Source organism: Alosa alosa, chromosome 19 (genome assembly GCF_017589495.1).
Source record: "Alosa alosa isolate M-15738 ecotype Scorff River chromosome 19, AALO_Geno_1.1, whole genome shotgun sequence".
Taxonomy (NCBI): Eukaryota; Metazoa; Chordata; class Actinopteri; order Clupeiformes; family Clupeidae; genus Alosa; species Alosa alosa.
In genome coordinates, this window is record NC_063207.1 from 15,219,213 (window position 1) to 15,240,127 (window position 20,915).

Sequence of the window (20,915 nt, forward strand, 5' to 3'; positions counted from 1 at the left end):
GCTGCCTGTCAGGCATAGAGCGCGTCGGAGAAACAGCTGGGTGGACAGTGCAAACCAGCGCGACACACCGTAATGACAAACGACGCAAACTGCCGAGGGGATATAAATAAGACTTGTTATCACTAGTTTTAGCAATTTGGCACTTACCCGTAAGGATTCCGACTCGAATTTGGTGGTCGTGGTTTGTTAAAATCATTCCGTCCGACGCCATGTTTAGCTATGCCGTCTCCCGCACTGAGATCGGAGTGCAGAACACATCGAACTTGAGGGGAGGGAGAAAACCGCGAGGAGAGCGCCAGGCTAGAGAAGCAGAACAGTGAGCAAGCAAATTTACTGCCTCTCATAGGTAGGCTACTGACATGCCACAGAGCAATACCCGCGGCGTCCCGCGTATTGGTAATATAAGATGTTGAGTTCATTAAGAGTTAATTACTCTCAAATGGCATGACTTAATCCATGTCGAGTGTAGGGTACATGTTTAATAAAATAAAAAAGTAGCCTGTTTGTGTAAGTCGTTGTCCACCCAAAGGATTTAGGTCGATATTAAGTTGGGCTATTAAGTTTAAAACTTAAGCCTAGGAATTGTTAGGCTGGAAAAATACAAACTCATTCACGAAGTGATCTTCATGAAATAATATCTAGGCGGGCGGGGCCAGGCTAAGAAGCCTAAAGTAGGCTAACTTTAGCTTTAGATCAAAATATATCCAATATTCAGGAGAAACTGAATGTAGTGCCTCAGAGTAGGCCTAAAATGCTGTTGATCTAGCAGTAAACTGGCTTTCCAATGGAGAGCATACAGTATTTGAGCAAACAGCATAACATGTTATGACTTGACTTCTTGTAGCCCATGTGCAGTTTAAATAGACCCAGTGATTGCGCAGGGAGTAGCATTTGTTTTTGTTTGTTTTTTGTCATTGATTTTTTTTTTATATCAACCCAACAAAATACACTCATACCGTACATTTCAAGTTTCTAAACACATTTTGATATCAAACCCTTCTCCCTATCCCCTCCACCACTATCCCACCTCCCTCTCTACCATCCCATATCCCTCTCTACCTCTCACCCACACCACCACCATCTAGAAGGTTGTTAATACAGACACAGACATAGCATTCCTATCTCAACAGAAGATTTTTTTTTTAATTAGATATCTAATTCTCCTTTAATAAAATTGTACGTGGCTGAGCGTCATTTATTCTTGCTGATGACAATTCCAGGTAAGAAATGTCCAAAAATGACCGAAGCCAATGACATACCATGAGGATATCTCCAACACTGGACTACTATCTTCTTTGCTGCAGTTAAGCCTGCCAGCTAAACTACAAGTTTTTTCAGCAAGAGAGATGTACAGCAGGATCCATTGGGAACTGTACCCCTGTTAAATCCACAATTGTACCTACTGTATCACCTTCCTCCACAAACTAGTAGACACCCCTGGACATTCCCACATAACAAGCATAAAGGTGCCAATGGTTCCTTGAGGGCAGAATGGACAAGTGCGGAACTTGGGTGTGACTCTGGACTACAACCTCTCACTCCAAGCTCACATCAGTAACATCACCAAATCAGCCTTCTTCCACCTCAAAAACATCTGCAGACTCCGGCCCTCACTGTCAGACACTGTTGCGGAGACTCTGACACATGCCTTCATCACCTCCCGTCTGGACTACTGTAACGGTGTCCTTTATGGTCTTCCCACCAAAGCACTGGACAAGCTACAGCGTGTCCAAAACTCGGCTGCCAGGATCCTCACACACACAAAGCGATGGCAACACATTACCCCCACACTCAAGCAGCTTCACTGGCTCCCGGTGAAGTCACGCATCACCTACAAAATCTTACTCCTTCCATACAAATCCCTCAATGCTCTTGCTCCCCAGTACCTCTCCGATCTCATCCAGCATCACTCCCAGCCAAGGTCCCTGAGGTCCTCTGGCAAGGACCAGCTTGTCATCCCCGTTCCAGGCTCTGGACTTTTTGGTGACAGAGCCTTCTGTGTTGCTGCCCCCACCCTTTGGAACAGTCTACCTCTCCATATCCGCCAAGCCCCCACACTGGCTACGTTCAAAAAGCACCTAAAATCACATTTATTCACTGAGGCCTATGGTCCTTAACCACCCTGCCCCCCAACCCTACTTCTACCCCCTCCTCTCTTCTCCCCTCTATTCCCCTGCCCTATCTCCTTTTGTAAAGCGACCTTGGGTTACTTGAAAGGCGCTATATAAAACCAAGTTATTATTATTATTATTATTATTATTATTAATATGGGTCAGAAACCAAACCCATTTCGGATCTTATTCTTGGTGTTAAATATGCCCTATGACAGAATTTCAAGTGTATATAGCCTAACCTACCTATGATTTGGGTTTTTTGAGGCACCAGCAACATTATCTCAAATAGCCTCCCAGTCTAATTCTTGTCCCACTTCTGATGTATCTCTATCCCAGGCTTTCATTCCTGGTGTGGGCATATACTGTAGATATGCCACCATTTGTTTGGGAGAATTATGTATCCAACTGAAAATGGGATTCCATTGACCCCTAAGGAACCCTGTAGGCTTTACAGGCTGATCTTATTCTAAAGTAAAAGAAAAGGAAGTACCGTACTTCATCAATATTGAGTTACCAACTCTTGAAAGTCCAGGGGCGTGTTTCCCAAAACCATAGTTGCTAACTAAGTTAGCAACTTTGTTGGTTACAATGCAATTTTCTATTGCCAACCAACTAAGTTGCTAACAGGTTAGCAACTGTGGTTTTGGGAAATGCACCCCAGAATAGTACTAACTAATATCCTGAATGGTATTAATCCCTTTATCTTCCGAATGTTTGTTAGCAAATGGTTTTCCCCCAGACAGAACGTGACTATTATACCATAATGGGGATAAATTGCACCATATATGTTTATATGTTGTTATTTTTGTTCTGCTGTCTTTCAACCTATTGGTGCCATTCAATTTTGTTTTATACTTCTCCATGAGCAAATGTTATCCTCCTCCATCCAGCACCTTCATTTTTTTTAACATAAATGCCCTATGGTAAAGCTTTTTAATATGAATGCTCAGTGGTAAAGCTTTTTAATATGAATGCCCAGTGGTAAAGCTTAGGACATGTCAGTCCCCCATCCATCTTATTGACCTGAAGAGCTGACCACCAGGGCGTTTACCATTCCATACATAACCTCCTAATAAAGTGTCCAATTTTTGCCAATATCCCGCTGGAGGTGCAAGTGGGATCATTTAACTTGTAAAATGAATGCGAGGTAAGATGTTCATTTTGAGGACTGCTATACGGGCTGGCACTGAAAACATTTCCATCTATTAATATCTTCTTCTATTCTTTTGAAAATCTTAGAATAATTTGTTTTAACTACAGACAATGGGGAAGTATTAATCCTAATACCCAAGTAGAGAACCTCACTTGCAACCTTAATCTGAGCTGGGACTAAGATTTATTTAATCTGAGCCGGGATATAGGTATAGTTAAGGTATATGAAGGAAAGATAAACAAACTTAGTATGGTATACCTTTCATAACACGTTAAGATGTTATCGGGAAACAGGATTTTTTTATACACCACCAAAAATCTGATTCAAATGTAACTATTCTTTTCCTCTTGCACTTGTGCTTTTGGCCAACATATTATCACTATCCTGAATAACTACCACCACTGAGAGTACACCAGAATTCCTCTTCCACTACATTGCTTGGAGTCCAGGACTGGCATAGTGGGGATTGCTTCCACTCCACATAGTCACTCCTGGCACTTTGCCATGTAAAAAAAATAAAAAATCACCACCTTTCAGCTGGCTGCTAACTTTAGATCATCTGCCATTCCTGAAAAGAAAAAAAGATACAGTTGAGTTGAAATATGCATGAAAGATTCAAGCTGAGTGCGAAAGACAAGCGTCTTTTACAGTTTCCCCTATCCGGCTCCCCCTCTTCCACCTTGCCCCATACACTAACTCAGAATATGGGGCTAGCACTCATCATAGGGTGGGTCCCTAGCCTGGGTTTTCCCATGCTGCTATGCGCATCGATTTAATTCACGCTGCTAGGCAGCCTGGATACCATGGAGCAAATTTTCGCCTCAGTTAGGGGACCAATCACAGAACGGAGGGAGGGCAGTAAGACGATGACGACACACCGTAGCCGTTATGAGCCACGACAGGCGCATTTGATAGACGTTCGTGGCGCCAATAAACGGCTCTGGGCATTCGTAAACCACGCTTTCAAATACGAGAAAATGAATGCCTAGTTCCCAGACCCCGTCTCATTTGAGATGAGGGTATGACGTTAGCCAGGCTAGTGGGTCCCCGTCATCTCTGCAACAAAACACTTGCTCTTTCGGATAGGTCTGGTAAAGTGTAACTCTATGGTCCTTTAGCTGTGACAGTTCCAGCTCAGTTTTTTTTTTTTAAAACGGAGAAGCTTTATTTTTACCGTGCACATTGCCGTACACATTGCCACAGGTGTCACATAGTGTTAGTCTGGGTGAACCCAGACAAACCTGTTAGCAAATATGAATTGGTTGTGCAGGTCCTTCTGGTTACCTTAGGCCTACCACTGAAGTTGATTTCTGAATCACCAAAAATCCTGAAACCAATCACAACTGATTATCTGGCATGGGGCGTTTTTTACATGGCAGAGAGACCAGTACAATTAGCAACTCTGTTCAACACAACCAATGGCTACGCTGATGGTGCCAATGTTAAAAGACAAGGATGTGTATTTTGTTTGGAATTGAGTGAATAGCTGCATACAGTATGTGTTTGCTGTACTGTACCTCCATAAAGATTTGGTAGAATGAACCAATATAAGTTCAATTTCACTGCTAGCTATTAGCCTTGGAAAGTGAATGAAAGGGCCCCAGATCCATTCTCAATATCAATTTAGATTTGAGAATTGGTCTGGAAAGCCAGGCTAACATAAAATGACCTGTTTTCAAATTGTAATTGTGGATACCTTTTATAAGCTTTAACATAACATTGCTTGGAGTAGCAGTCACATGTTTTCTTTTGTGGTTTTATGGTGTTTGCTCATTCCTTCCCCTGGGGTAACTGGCTGGTCGCCAACCCCACTGACCAAATTCCAAAGGTTAGTTTGTCCGTGTTTACTGTAGTGTTCTTAGGTGATCTTTTTACTGGCATCACAGGAACAAGTTTTGGACAGAAATTAAACAAATGCATTGTAAGCCTCAAGTTATATGTCTGATAGAATTACTATTAAGTTAGAGTCAGGTAAAAATAAACTAATTTAAAATTCTATTGTAAATTCTTGAATTTCCCCTTGGGGATCAATAAAGTATCTATCTATCTATCTATCTATCTATCTATCTATCTATCTAAATATAGTATTCTTAGGATATTACAAACATTTTAATTTTTATCAAAGTTTTTCCTCAAAGATTAAAAATGGAATAATTTTCATTTTGGTTTATTCTGAGCAGAGATGTAATTTTTACATTCTTTTTTACAGTCTTCTGTACAGTCTACAGTATTTTTTACAGTCTTCTGAGGCTTCACCTCTAATTCACAACCAGTTAGAACATTGTAGAAGAACAGTTAACATTATTATTTTTTTTTTTTTTTTTTAAATGTATAGTGCAATAGTACTCTAAGTGGACATAAAGGCTAACCATTAACAACCTAACCTATGTGTTGTTGCATGCCAGTATGGCACTTAACAGATAACTGTTTAGTGTTGATGGCAGGTTATTTCAGTCACACAATTTCCAAAATTTGGAAAAGGTAAGGTCAACTGTTTGATAGGAAATCCATCCAAATGCCATTTGGAGTGCCAGGGAGATATGCAGGCTCATAAAATCTCACTAAGCATACAAGGGGTCTGGGGAACAACAACATGGGTAACAGGTTATGGAGTAGACTTTCTTGAAATAATATTTCAAAAGAAACTAAAGGGCATTGTGGCAGAAAATGTGACTTTGGGCGTTGGAAGAGAGCATGGGAGAAATTAATAACTATAAACACTGGTGTTAGTCACTGATATTAGATGTCTATTATAGGTGTGTAATTAGCCCAAGGAGGTTGTAGGTTACAGCGGTTTTAGAATTGTTTATTGGGCGTTTTTGGGCATGATGCAAAACAAAGTCCCTAAAAACACATTTAGTTGTTGTGGAGATAGATAGATAGATAGATCGATAGATAGATAGATACTTTATTGATCCCCAAAGGGAAATTCAAGACCTATGTCCTTGCGGAGGCTTTAGCCTTTCTAAAACTGTTAATATATAGGCCTAAAAGTTTATACTTAGAAATATAAGTGTAATGTTTCTTTAATCCATTTCATGGACACTCTATAACAGACTAGAACTGAGGTTCGACTTGTGTGTCATCAAATCCCTGGTTCCTAGGGAGAAACATGTGGCTTCCACAAAGTTGTACTTAAAAACATGGTTCTAAAATATCTCCTTTGCAACCAGCCAAACAAATGAGCCAGACGTGTGTACCACGTGCTGATGCAATCGGAATCTTGGGTAGTCTGGCTTTTTATCCAAGTTTTTATGTACAGAGAAACTACTGATGTGGGATACCAGCAGAACAGATAAATGATATTTTAATGGGACTGAATGCCAAAGAAATCCTGAACCACTGAAATACTGTACAAATACTTGGGAATGCTTAAATATGTAAGACATAGGCTTTCATTCACCCCACCAAAGGAGCATTTCTTGTACAATCTGTGCATGGAGGATTAATCAATGTGTTCCTGTTCATCTGAGCTCATAACTTTTTTCTTATAAAAAATGTTACAACTACGTCAACTTTCTATTATCATCCAGTCACCTGATACCTTATATGCTCAAAAATATGAACACCTTGAAATGCACTCATGCGATAAACATATAGACAAAACTCTTATTGTTTTGCTTTCATACAAATATAACAAACACACAACCCAAACAAACAAACATAAACTCTTATTGTTTTTCTTTCATACACAAAAAACCAAACATACAACCCAAACAAACCCTTTTTTGAAACATGTTGCTGGTATCAAATTCAAAATTAACACATTTTCCATGAAATACTCAAATTTGTCATTTTCAACATTTGATAATGTTGTCTGTGTCCTTTTTGCAAATAAATATGAATTTAAGAGATTTGCAGATTATTACATTCGGTTTTTAATCACATTTTACACAATATCCCAACTTTTTCTGATTTGAGGTTGTACTAACAACCTTTTCTGATTGTATCCTATTGCAAGACCGTAAAGGGAGAACTCTTGATGAACAAGCCATAATTTGAGGAAAGCCCCCAAAGCATTCAAACTATTTTTCTGCCATTCTCCATAATGCCCTGAAAGCAGGTGGAGTGAAAAAAATAAGTGAGTCAGCACAGAGCTCCCAGCGCCCTGTGTTTCTGCAAGTCATTATCTCAGCCTCCTAATTGGCGGTGAACTCTGCACGGACGCACAGACATGCAGTATTAGGCCACTTCTGCTGGTACGACAAGATGTACAAACAGCAGCCCGTAATGCCTTTCATCTGTTCAGTTTGGATATGTCCACCCATTAAGCTTTTCATTTAAATGTTTTATTCATAAATCCAAAGACCAGTAAGTAGTAACCAGTTGCTTTTCCTGAGTTAGCCACAACTTAGTGTGTTGGATAGATTGATTTTTGCCTTTTAAGAACTTTTATTCCCACACCAGATTGCATTTGTTGTTTTAACTTTACCTGGGCATCTTCAGTTGAATTTCTTTGTTTTGGGTTTCTTCTCTTATAACCAGGGATGTAGTGGAGGCTAAATGCGAGTAAACACTGATGCTGTCAATTGCAACTTTTAACATTCAAAAATCACACTGTATCATCCACATCCACAATATGTACACTCATCAACACTCTAGGAACCATTTAATAGCACTGATATTGGTATAAACATTGGAAAATAACCTCCACCATCATTAACATGTTCTGAATGCTTAAAAACAAAAAAAATCAGATACCACATGGCCACCATCATCACAGAACTCATAGTTTACCCACCTCTTATTTTACCACTACACCTCTGTTCACGGTCATATTCAGTTATTTAGTCATATTCTGTGTCTGTTGGGAAGATTCAGACATGTCCGCAGTCTTATTTAACTGAGGCACACTAGGAAAGCACGACACCTGGGCATCTTCACTCCTTAGAGTTGAATTTCTTTATTTTGGGTTTCTTATCTTATGCTTCTCTTAACTGCTTTGCTTTCATTGGAGTCTAAGCAAGGACATGGGTGACTGCTTTCATCTAATTTCCCTTCACGTCTGCTCCATACGGTATGTACTAACCAGCTGCTTTGCAAGAGGGAAAAGGGCAGAGGTGGAAGGATGGTCAGATCACTACCTTAAAGACACCTGTTTTACAAGGTGCCACAAGATGTCTGTCTCCTGAAGATGCCATGTATATTTGTATAAGTGACACACAAAGGTATGGCAATGGGCGAAACATGTGCAACAAAACACGATTCTTAGTCAAGATCAAAGACATCTGCTAACAACAAGCATCAAAACAGATGTCCTCTCTTCTTGTCAGGCATTCGTACCATCCTTGATGTCATTTTTGTATGTGAGTGTGTATGAGTTTTGTGTGTGTGTGTGTGCGTGTGTGTGTTGTTCTGATACTCAACTTAAAACCGAGTAGGTTATGTTGATGTCAACACCAAAGGTCAAAGGTTCAATCTCCAGTGTATACATGTGCTGAATAATGCCTCTCCTCATTGTATTGTTGTCACCTTCAGCATAAGTGCATGCCTAGTGAGTGAGCGAGCGTGTGAATGCGTGTTTGTGTGCGAGAGAGAGAGAGAGAGAAGTGTATGTGTTTCTCCCCTGTGCTCCTGGCAGGTTTTTTCAGCACCTCCGCATAGTCAGAAGAGACAGCTCTGCAGTTCACACACATGCTGAATCTTAACATCGCAATTCCCCGAAGACCTCTTGGCTTCCTCTGGTTTCGTTTCTCTCACCTTCTCTCTCTTTCTCTCTCTCTCTCTTTCTCTCTTTCTCTCTCTCTCTCTCTCTCTCTCTCTGTGTCTCTCTCTTTCTCTGCTTCACATCAATTCTCTTTTGTCTTTCTGTGTTTTCACACTATCCCTCCCTCAGCCCTCTCCATCGTCACCTCCATCTCTGCTCCTCTCCACAATTGGAGAAAAAAAAAATTGCTTTTGCCGAGTGGCCCCACCTCGCCTAATCCACCTCACCACCAAAGGCTGTGGGGCCACTTGTCTCATCACAGCTCGTTGTGAGGCCAACCAAGCTTGAATATGCAATCAGAGCTATCAAAAAGCCCAGAGGGATGCGGCCAGATAGATAGAGTCGTGTTGATCTATGCAAGGGAGGGAAGAATTGTTAGCGCAGTGTCCACATTAGCCGCTCCCGGGCCTTCCAGCAGGGCAGCCAATATGTCAACGAAGGCAAATGAGGAGGCCAACACTGTTACAAAGATTGAAATACATTCATTCATTCTCTTTTTTCTTCTCTCCCATTCCCCTTTTTTGCCAATATAAACCTTTTAACACCACACATTCCCGAAATTTACATTTAAATTAAATTGACTAAGGGCCAGATGGGACTGTCCCCCGAGTGCACCTCCACCCTCCTGACCAAAGCCGCCCCCCCAAATCCCTTTCCTCCACCTTAACCCCCACCTTACTCGGTCAATTCCCCTGACTACAACACCCACACCCGCCACGCCTCCAAGGCAGACTGATGGTCCTTTTTTATTTACACATCCACTCAGCCTTTCACGACCGGCCATCCGAGTGTGTGTGTGTGTGTGTGCGTGTGTGTGTGTGTGTGCCGCTCGGGGGGGAGGGAGATAGGGAGAGAGAGAGATGAGAAACAGGCTCCTCTCCACCTCCGTTATAAATACTGCCGTTATAGGTGCTGTAAATAAAGGAGACTGTCTCTCAGCACTTTAGCGAGGTGCCCCTGAGGTGATGCCCTGGCTGAGCCCCGACACAGGCCTCGGTGTTAATTTCTCCAAACACGCTGCTCATGACACAAGGGAAGCAGCTCTGAGATGGCGGGAAAAAAAGAGGAGATGGAAAGACCGGCTGGTCAGTTCTAGCCTAGTACTTTTGGGTGGGAAACATAGCAAAGCAGTCAAATTGGATCAAAATTGACATAAACACAAACACAAAAAAATGGGTACTATACCTATCTTTAAAATCATGCCCCCAGAGTGTTGCACTCTAGCTGCCTGGCTACTCTAGCTGTTGTTTTTTTTTTTTTTTTTCATACCGATGCCCATGCCTACAGCTGGCCCTGTACACAAACATATCACATATTGTATACAATACAAAAAGAATCTCCAACAGAAATCGAAAATCAACAGACAACAACTGAAATCTTAGATTAATCTGATGGACCACAAGAAACCACGGAATGCTAATTTCATGATCAAACATTCTCATTCAGGCGATGTCAGCCGAGCCAACCCTCATCCCACCCCATCCTCTTCAGGCCACTGCAACCCATCCTCCAGTCGCTCACATGTCCAATGAGGTGGTGACACTCCATACACTGACCTCATTGGTATTCTATGGACCCTTTCAAGAGAGTTCCATTATCAGCATCATAGTTGGCCCCACAAGACTTCCGTTTTAACATTCCATATGTTATCTTAATGCAGAGGAAGTAGATTGGGGCCCAAATAGAACGTTCAAGCATTGTTTTTGTTTTTATTGTTGAAAGGGTCTATAATGATAGCAGCCTGCAAAGCAAGGTCATGGATGGCCATATGTTCAGATGCTCAGTCATACAACAACCTAAACCACTGAGACAACATAATTAACGATACTGTCATTTCCTTATTGAAATCATTTTTGACAATGATTTAAATTATAATTCATCTGATTAATAGTAAAAAAAGACCGGTTTTCATTACAATTCAAGTACTGATTAAAAATGTACACCTTTCCTGGAATGTGAGAAGGTTGCATAGATGAAAAATAAACAAACATAATAAATGTCAATGTGATGGCATTAATTGTATTATTATGTGCCACTAGCATAATTTGCTCAGGTTTCCATTCATCTTAGCAGAATGGAACAGAATTGGACAGAAGTGACCTTTTGTTATCTGCTAAGAAACCACACGGCACCTGCAGCCCAGACCAAAGTATGTGTATGATAGTGATCACAACTCACAGGCTATGCTACATTACAGAACCTATTCTCCTCTAGAGCTTTCAAAATTAATCAAGAGCTGACATCTTTCTCCTGCAGCCATGTGACGAGCTGTAGTAATCAATCATGACTGAGGGAATTACATATGGTGGCCTACCTTAAAGATGAATGGTTTTACCGTATTGAATGTAACCAATGTCTGAACAGAGTGGCCCTGATGGTTACAAATGATGCTGGACATAATTGCCACAAGTAATGGCAGCTCTCTCCAAGAAAACTTTAATTATACTTGACATTTAGTAAAAAAAACAAAAAAAACTTGTCTTGCTTTAAGCTACAAGCTTACTGTACAGTTGCCTCAACTATTTAGTATTTACCATAGTATTTACTGTTATACCATGGTTATACCATGTTCCGATTATTACATGCAAAAATTAATGTAATGTTTTCTCTAGGTGTAGTTTCACTAATTGTGAATTCATTAGGTCAGTGAATTACCTCGATCAATTATTAGGTTTTGTTTAGCTATTTTGTATTTTCTAGTATAAAAACCAACAAATTACCTCTGAAAATATACATTTCCTGTGTGACAGACACATTCAGGTTATGCTTTTCTAAGTTTGTAAAACATGATTTCAAGAAAGGTGCTAAATTACATCTAAACTAAACCAATCTAGCCTATTATAGAACTGTATTTAACACATTGTCTCATGAACACATGTTAAACCTAATGCTGTAAAATAAAGATGAAACCTGACAAGCTATTTTCACAAGATTCCTGTAAGGGCAAGAATGAAATCATCGGCAAGAATGAATCACAAATCAATCGGTTTGTCGTGCTGAACTAAAGCTACAAACAGAGGTCGGGTGCGGTGCGCCATCTTGTGTTTCCCAGTTGATACCACACTGTCTTTACGCAGACTTGAAACTTGTTCTATAGTGATCTGATGTGCGGTAATATTTGCATCAACGCTATTGTAACCTTGTGTATGCTAGCGTTAAAATACAGTAGGCCTACTCAGTGAGTGTTAACCTAATTAGAATTTTTGGGGAAATATATACAGTTTAGTCTTTTTTTTTTCTTTTCATTTTTAACTTCCATTGCCTAAACGTGAAAGTAGAATATTTTCCTTTATCAGTCGCTAGGTGGTGAGCAAACAGCAGAATAACTCTAAAATGTGGCGAGCAGTACCCTATAGGCGTGACAAACTCTACAGTCGCCCATTAAAAATATGAGTTGGCTGCATGTGACCCGAGAGTGAGCAGACGAGGAATTTATGAGATTTTCGCCTCGGGGTTGCGATAAGTCTTATGATTAATTTAACTTTAATTACAATCTCCTTTCTCCGTAGGAAGGCAGTGCAGTGCACCTAGGCTTGAAGCTTATAAATGTCCTAAAAATTGCTGAGGCAACACTCTTGGAAACAAAACTCGAAAAACAACAGTATTTCATGAAACGGCGTAATGACAACACAAGGCTGGATAATAAAACCCTAGAGCTAGAAAAATGTTAAAGTTTTTATGTCGGGCTAATTACAAATCCATTAACTCACCTAATTGATCGTTAACCCTTGTGTTATCCTCAAATCTTACCGACACTCTTTGTCCTTGGGGTCAATTTGACCCCAGCTAAATAAACCCTCAGAAAATTATTATAATTCATATTGTTACCCAGTTTTTTTGTGACAGGTACTTAACTTACTTAACAAGAGTGTAATAATCACCATCAAAAGCCCTACAAACCCCCACCCACCCCTTTATGAACCTTGGAACCCTGGCTGGCAATATTGCCCATCCAGTGTCAGCAGCCCAAAGGCTTGCTGTTGCTTTCCCTTTTGACTGATACAGTCCTGCCAAAATGACTTATATGTAATATGTACTTGTGTATGTAATAATGATAATAACAATATGTTCTCTTACTATTCAAATAATAATATCCATTAAGTGTCAAATATTCATGTATCCTATGTTTCATACAGCTGGGGTCAAACTGATCCCAAGGAACATCATTGTACAAAATATTTGTACAGGACATTGAAAACAAATTATTGTACAAATTTCATGCTAACTCTGTTGTACCCTTCAATTGAGGAAAAGTCATGAAACATGAAGCAAAAAAAAAAAACAGTGAACCATATATTTTATGAAGTTAAACGTTGATTGGGGTCAAATTGACCCCGAGGATAACGTGAGGGTTAAATGTGCAAATTGTGTTTCCCTTTGTAATCAGTAGCCTACTCGACGGCCATTAGGCTACCTTCCTCTTCAGTTTCTTGTCCGTGGCCTTCAAAAACAATAGCAGGCATACAGCCCGTTGTGCCTGCCTACCCAATTCTCTATCAAACCGCTGTCAGGAATAATGGAGGCTGCCAAAAATGCCGCCAGCCCATTCTATTCACATAATTGACTACGTGAGGTATTGTTATCTAGAGGGCAGGTGAGAGACAGAGACCGCTAAAGCAAATGACAGCACAGCAGGTCATCTGCGTTATTTCACCTAAATATAGCCTGTGGTTTGTCTATGTGCTTACTTATTTTGCAATGCGTATATTAATCTGACTGTGAAGAGAGGATGTGTGTGAGAGGGAGTAGTAGAGTGAGAGAGATCACATGCCTCCCACATATTTAGTATTCCTGTGATACAAGGTAAGAGTTGAGAATGGAACAGTGTGATTGAGGCAATTTGGAGAAGAAAAGTGGATGCATTTCCGTGACAAGCCTGTGTGATGATGGGGAGGAGCAGGGTGGCTTGGGCACCAACTGAGGTGTGTGTGTGTGCAGAGGCGTATCAAGCTTTTTAAAAGTGTGGGGGTTGTGGGATAGGAAAATCAAACAATCTGGCCAAATTATAAATAACTCCCTACATGGACGTTGTAAGTATTTTCTGAGAGGGGTGCGGACTATATTGGTGTCCGGGAGATTCTGATGTGTGGCTCATGTGACATGTAGTCCTACATGATCTACCTGCTATCACTTCACTATTTGACACTACCCTACATGGAGACATATCTCATGTTATAAATCAAGGAATCATTTCAGAAATTATGTTTTGTGCATATGGGTTAGCCTAACAGACAGCAGCCTAATTTCGAGGTATCACTAATACCTATTAAATAAATGTAAAGGACACAGAATGGTGACAGAACTGTAAGCTCAAATTCAAAAACGTTTGAAGTCTACCCAAACATATGCAAAGGGAATATAAATAAATTGTGTTGCATATAGCCAGATTAATTAATGTCAATTTAAAGATTATGATTAGCAGTCTCTGGTTTTTCCATTGATAGTTACAGGAAGCCACGTTGTTGTTTAAACTATTGTTGCTTCTAGCCCCCGTTACCTCCAGTTTCACTTGTTGCAGGGACGCACACATTGAGCGCTCATAAGCGTTCTATTTGAGTTCTACATGCTGGAAATATTAGTTCTCAGATGTAGAACTCAAATGTGTCTTGACGCCGCCGTTTGTAAGATCAAAATAAGATGTTCTAAATGGAACGCGATCGTATTTAAGACATTAAGATCTCCAGTAGATGTAGCACTACGACACACATTGACAGTGAAATGCCGCCGACGTTTGTACGATCAGGTCAAATAAGACGTTCTAAATGGAACGCGATGTAATTAAGCTGTTCAGATCTTTTCCAAGCATCTTGGAGACGTAGGCCTATGTGTGCTGACTGGGCTATGTCTATATAGTTAATGACACCAAATTAATAAGTATTTCTGATTGGGGAAACTGTTAGCCTAGTTTATTTTTTTCAGTCCGCGGTTCCATACAATTCAATCTTGCTGCAAATGATCAAACGTGTGAAGCACCGGGCATAACTTTATTTCGCGGCTACGTGGACCAGTAGGTTAATTGTTAAGGAGGCCCATAGTTTGAGAAAAGCTGCAGATCATAGACAGAGAAAGCATAATGCTCTGAGAACAGTATAAGGTTTTTCTGCAGAAACAACAAGTGCCTTGGTGCGCGCACCCCCGCTTTCACGTTGACTCCCTGCATTTCTACATTGTGGCAAAAACTGTCAGTCAGACAGTTAATTTTAATTTAATTTTAGTTTACTAAATTCTATCGCATAATGCGATAACAATTATAATTTCAATTCTACCTGAAATCTGCTCACTGCAGACGTTATAATGCAGACCCAAGCAGCAGCACAGCCTTGAAAGACGCACACTTTGAATTTGATCAGAGCGGCTTTGGTTCTTCACTGGCTAACTTGATGTGATTGGCTGGATGACCGTTCAATCAAATCAACAGACCTATTTGTGTCTCTCTGTGTGTGCATTATGGTCGATACGGTTCCAACTCTTTACGGGAGCGTTTATTTCCATATTTTACTTTCATTTTAATCTGACAAAAAGTGTAGGGGATAGAATCGTGTTCCAGCAAGAGTGTGTACGTTATAACACCCACACCCCCCACGCTTGCTACGCGCCTGTGTGTGTGTGTGTGGTGTGTGTGTGTGAGAGAGAGAGAGAGAGTGAATGTGCCTCACAAAATGGACAGGAAAGCGCATATGGAAAAGGTATGTTGTCATGTATACCATTCACAAAGACTGGTGTCTTTCTCTCCACTAAGCTTAGAGCCATATTCTCTCCTATTCACCTCCCCATACGCCTCTCACTTCCCTGCTTAAAATAGGCCTGTGTTAATGAGCTTGTAATCCTTACTTCAGGAGGTAAGGCGGTGATAAGAAATAACTGAAGTAGCTACGCTGCAAAAACATAGATGATAAGATATGACTGAATGCATCTGTCAGTGGCTGGGTTAATGTGAGAGAATTCTTTCACATGCCTTTGACTTTTTGCCTTTTCCTATACAGTTCTAAACCCGGCCATTGCGCTTTAGGACATGGCTGGTTTGTGTATCCGTAATTAATGAGAATAACAAAGGTGTGGGTGTTTATTGACTAGATTTGATGCTCATGCTTGTGATATGGAAAAAAGAAGCCATGGGTTGATGTCGCAGTACATCGATTGAGCTGCTTTAGCATTGTGGAGTTAATTGTAGTCGTGGATGTTTCTCTTCCTTTGGCAGCTGTCTCCTATTAGCGGATATGCTACTTCAATTTGGAAACAAGCTTCCTCTCAATAAAGTTGATTGGACTATGGAAATGATGTGAGGGCCATAATGCCAACAGTGTGTTCAGCATATTGAAATTGCTTCATGTTAGCGGTGTATTTAAAAATTCAATTTCACTCTAAGTAGCCTCATGAATTAACATGATTGAATCCAGTGGCAGGTAAAGGGAGTGTCATAACCAAATTAGCCCATGCACTCCCTCAGCACGGTTCAAATTCAATTCATAAACCACAAGATTGGACTTTTGAAATCAATGATCGGTCAAGTGGACACCACAGGCCTGTGTGGTCTTTTGCCGGTTCATAATGGAATGTTAGTCAAATGCAGGAACATATAACTCTGAGCACTGTTTCAAAGGTTCTTGCGAATTGGGTTTCCCAGCTGCACAATGGTCGGCTGTGATGGTCCTGCCTCAGCTCTGAAACAGTGCAGAGATTCATGTGGTGACTTGGGTCAGCTGGACAGAAAAGAAGGGTAATGGAAAAGGAATGACATTCACCTCAACTCACCTCACTCCCCTCAGTACAGGGCAATGAACATCAAGTAATGTTTACAGGTGAGGTTACTCATGTGTTTCAAGAAGACCCATGTACCATTTATTAATATTAATCAAATACTAGCCATATAACCACCTGGCATAATAAGGCTGACCTTTCACATCCATTTGGTTGTGGGACCTGCTTCTGATGTTGTTGCAGGACCATGAAAATGCCATTTTGTTTGAATTGCAATGATATTCAAGTAATTCAATTTTCTGCGTCTCCATATACAGTGAGTAAGCAGCGTAACAGCAGGATATATTCATGTGGATATGTTGATTATTGAGTTGATAGATCTTAAGCCCCAATTGAAGTGCCTTTGAAACATCAAACAGCGTAAGAACAGTGTTTCCCTTTACCACAGAGAATGCTTATCAGCTAAATAGCATTTCTGTCTCTTCCTTGTTATTCCTTCCTTGTAGTTCAGATCCCTGGCATGGGATGGCAGGAATAGTATGGGGTGCCACAATGCCAGTGTGCCCCAAGACTGCCTCTTTATGTGCATGTCAGAGATGTTCATCTGACAGCAGTCATCCCGTCAGCTGCCAGCGCTTCACTGCGAGCGTTTCCTAGCGCCTGGGAGACGAATCAAACAGCACTGTTTAGAGGATCGATCCATCGCCCGTGGGCCAAGCCAAGACTGCTTGGTTCAGCTGTGGGAAGCTATACGGAGTCAACACTGGCCAGGCAGGCCAGCTCTTCCTGTGGAACACCCGGAGAACATGTGCTCTCTGTTTACTGTGAGAGATGACTGGGGTGCTCTGACTGCGCTGAGAACTCTGTGACCACATTTATTTCCATCATGCGCTACTCTGAATGGCATCCAAATTCCCACAGCCGATGAATAAATAATTGGTTGAACACATGCATGAATGGATGGGTGAGGCAATGCCATTCCCTGTCAATGGGAAATGGAGAATGTTTCACTTCTTTGCTTATAATAGGTTAGTGTTAACTAAAGAAAGGCTTATGGCTCCACTGGCAGAATTTAAAGATGATAATGAATGATGAAAATAACATAAATGAATGAATGGGAAATCTACCAGGCTGACGTAGGCAAAGTTTTACAGCTTTTCCCAAGTTGATTCCAAGGTTCATCCCAGGTTGATGTTTCATTTGAAAGGCTTAACCTGGATTGGGTGGGTCGGATGTGGGTCCAGTCAGGGTCAATTTCAGCGTGAAAGGCATGGCCTTATTGTTAACTGCTGGGGCTTTAGAAATTAATCTAGTTATTACAAATGTGGGTGTGTGCAGTCATGACACATTTATCACAGGTGTACAAAGGTGTGATGCTACCAGGAAGGTTTTCAAATATGTTTTTGGTGAACGACACTCATGTGCGGGAGCTCCTGGCTATGCGTGGCGAGGAAGTGATCAAAAGAGAGGTTTACTGGAAAGGCATCAATACACTACACAATAATACAATACACAACACTACGTAGATGCTGAACAAGAGAGGCACAAATGTTTATGTTTCTTTTAATCGGCCTGTTCTGTGACTTGCCCACATGACACCTCAGCGTACTGTAAGTGCAAGAAAACAAAAATGGAAAAAGATATCCCAAGCTACCAGCCAGGGGTGTCACCAAGAGTTGAAAACATTCAGGGCTTTAGCAAAGCAGGATGTAGAGTCTAAACAGTTCTCATGATTCTTTTTATGGCAGCTCTTGCTCACTGATAGCATAATATTGTAAGGCCCTGTCAATGGACTAGGCTAAATGGCTAAAACAGAAAAAGCTAAAACAGGTCTAGTCTAATCACATCCGTTTGTCGAGAAATATTTATTTCTGACAGAGTGGGGAGTCTGCCCAGTGTACCTAACTCACCATAATCCAGTCACCTGTGATCACATGTGTTTTTTACTCATGATCATATATATATAATTATTGATTTTACGCCCATAATTATTATATATATATATATATATATATATTAATTATTAATTATTAATTATTATATATATATATATATATACGTTCAGCAATAGCTGTCCATTCCGTAAGTACACTGTAAAAAAATCTGGTCGTGTGAGCTACCGCTCTTTGGTCCTTGGTTCAAATATAATGTACGCTGTTTTGCACAAAAGTGTCTGCTAATAAATTTAAATATAAACATAAACTCAAACAAAACGCGACTTCCTGTGCAATCGCTGACTGCACCTTTAAATAAACCTGCAAAAACTGCTTTGAAAATGTTCAAAAACTCACCACAGAACACAGAAACTTAGGCTAAAGGCTAAATTAGTGTGTGGCAGTGGTCTAAACCTCCCACATGTTAAGTTTCTGGAGTGTGGTGAGCTGTGTGCTTCTGCTGTATACTCCTGCTCTGCTTTGTTCTCTGTCCTCAGCGAACCTCTCCCTCCCAGGTCAGCTTTATTTTCAGCTGACTACATTAATACGCTTTGCTTCATTGTTTCAGTTCATTGATGATCAGTCTTCCTTTAAGGATAGCCGTGAAACCTTTTGAAAATGATTTAAACTTCAAATTAATTTCCCGGACTCAGGTTAAATGGGGTATAAATATCCCTGCTTTTCCTGTTTTCACTTCACGGAGTTCTTCTAAACTTCTTTCAGTCATTTATTTTCCTTTTCTCTTCCCTCTCTCTCTCTCTTAAGGAGCAGACTGCTATGTGAGGAGACAGTTGTGTGCTGTGGAGGAAGTGTATTTATTTAGTGTGGCTGTTTGGACGGTAAATCCACGGAAGCTTTGCTCTAAATGTATTCATCTCTCACGGTGACTCCAAACCTCAAAGGTGCACAGACAGCTAACAAACACACAAGCACACACACACACACACACACACACACACACACACACACACAAGCACACACACACACACACACACACACACACAAAGCCAGATGGCAAGAACAGGATAAGAGGATAAAGCACAGAGAAGGGAAGATAGAGGAGGGTGAGATCGTAGAGAGAGAGAAGAGAGAGAAGAGAAAGAGGGGAGCGTTAAGTAACATGAGAAAAAGAGAGTGGTGCACTTTAAAGTGAGACGCATTCAAGTTTAAAGACAGCCGAGGAAGAAGGAACTCCGTGACGGTCAGGCAGTCTACTGAAGAAGACTCAGACAATGTTGATGCTTTCCTGTGTTTTTTTATACACCAACTTCCATCCTCAAACACACAGAGGCAGGCAGGCAGTTTCAGACGCCTACACTTTTCCTCCTATCTCTCTTTCACAGTGTATCGTCTGTGACTGCTGGTACTTGAAAGGTAAACTGAGGGCCTTTTAAATTTGTGTCTATTGTTATGGGAGACTTGGGAGTGATTTGTTTGGAACAATATGTTTACTGTGTGTGTGTGTGTTCATGTCTAAGACATCTTCATCTGCATGTGTTTTTTTGTGTGAATATATTGCTTACAGTAAATCCGTATACAGGTTCATATATACTTAGTGTGTGTGTGTATGAGCGTGTGTGTATGAGCGTGTGTGTATTGTGTGTCCATATCTATGTGCGTGTGGGTGTGTGTGCGCTTCCGTGAGTGCATGTGTGTGTGTATGTGTGTGTCTCTGGGCCATTGTCCTGCAGCTCAAGCCTACTCATTATCCCAGTCCGAGGCATCTCCTCAGCAGTGCAGGCACCTGGCCAGAGCTGGAGGCTAATATGGGACCCTGTTCTGCCCTCTCCTTCACCGCTGGACTCCTAGGGCATGTGGACACCTGCAGCAGGCCCCAACCACCCTAATGACCAGAGCTTCTCAAGGCTCCTTGTGTGTGGATCGGACAGGCTTGCTTCTCTCAGAGATTCCTTAATAGTGCCTTTAGTCTTCCCTTAAGTAGAGGAAGAGGAGCGCCTGAGGTTCTGACATTTCTATTGAAGCTCATGGTAATTGTTTGGAAGAAAGGAACAATTTCAAAGATGTGGCGCTGGGCAGGCGATGTATTTATTCCAAATGAGAAGAACGCAGCAACCATATGCCAGTTTTGAGCTATCTGCGTGTATGTCAACGCCGCGTAAACATACACGCCACTTATTTAGGGTTAGGTTAGGGGAACATGATATTTGGGTGGAGTGGGTGACTGTGAGTGCACTGGCCGATTGGATCCAACCACACCAACAAGGAGGGGAATAGGGTATGAAAAGGTCAACTGTCTATAAATAAAATAATATGTATATGAAAAATATTTAATTAAGAAATATGTATAT

General features: G+C 41.0%; 1 protein-coding gene across 9 annotated transcripts in view; it reads right to left on the minus strand.

Moving 5' to 3' along the window:
- Positions 1 to 328, minus strand: part of gphna (gephyrin a) — a 78,931-nt gene extending 78,603 nt beyond the window's left edge. The window contains exon 1 of one of the 9 annotated variants that reach the window (XM_048228827.1): positions 148 to 328. In XM_048228827.1, coding sequence (XP_048084784.1) covers positions 148 to 211 — 64 coding nt within the window. In that variant the 5' untranslated portion in view covers positions 212 to 328. The remainder of the gene's footprint in view (positions 1 to 147) is intronic. The other 8 variants (XM_048228829.1, XM_048228830.1, XM_048228831.1 and 5 more) reach the window with 8 other exon arrangements.
- Between the last annotated feature and the right edge of the window lie 20,587 nt (positions 329 to 20,915).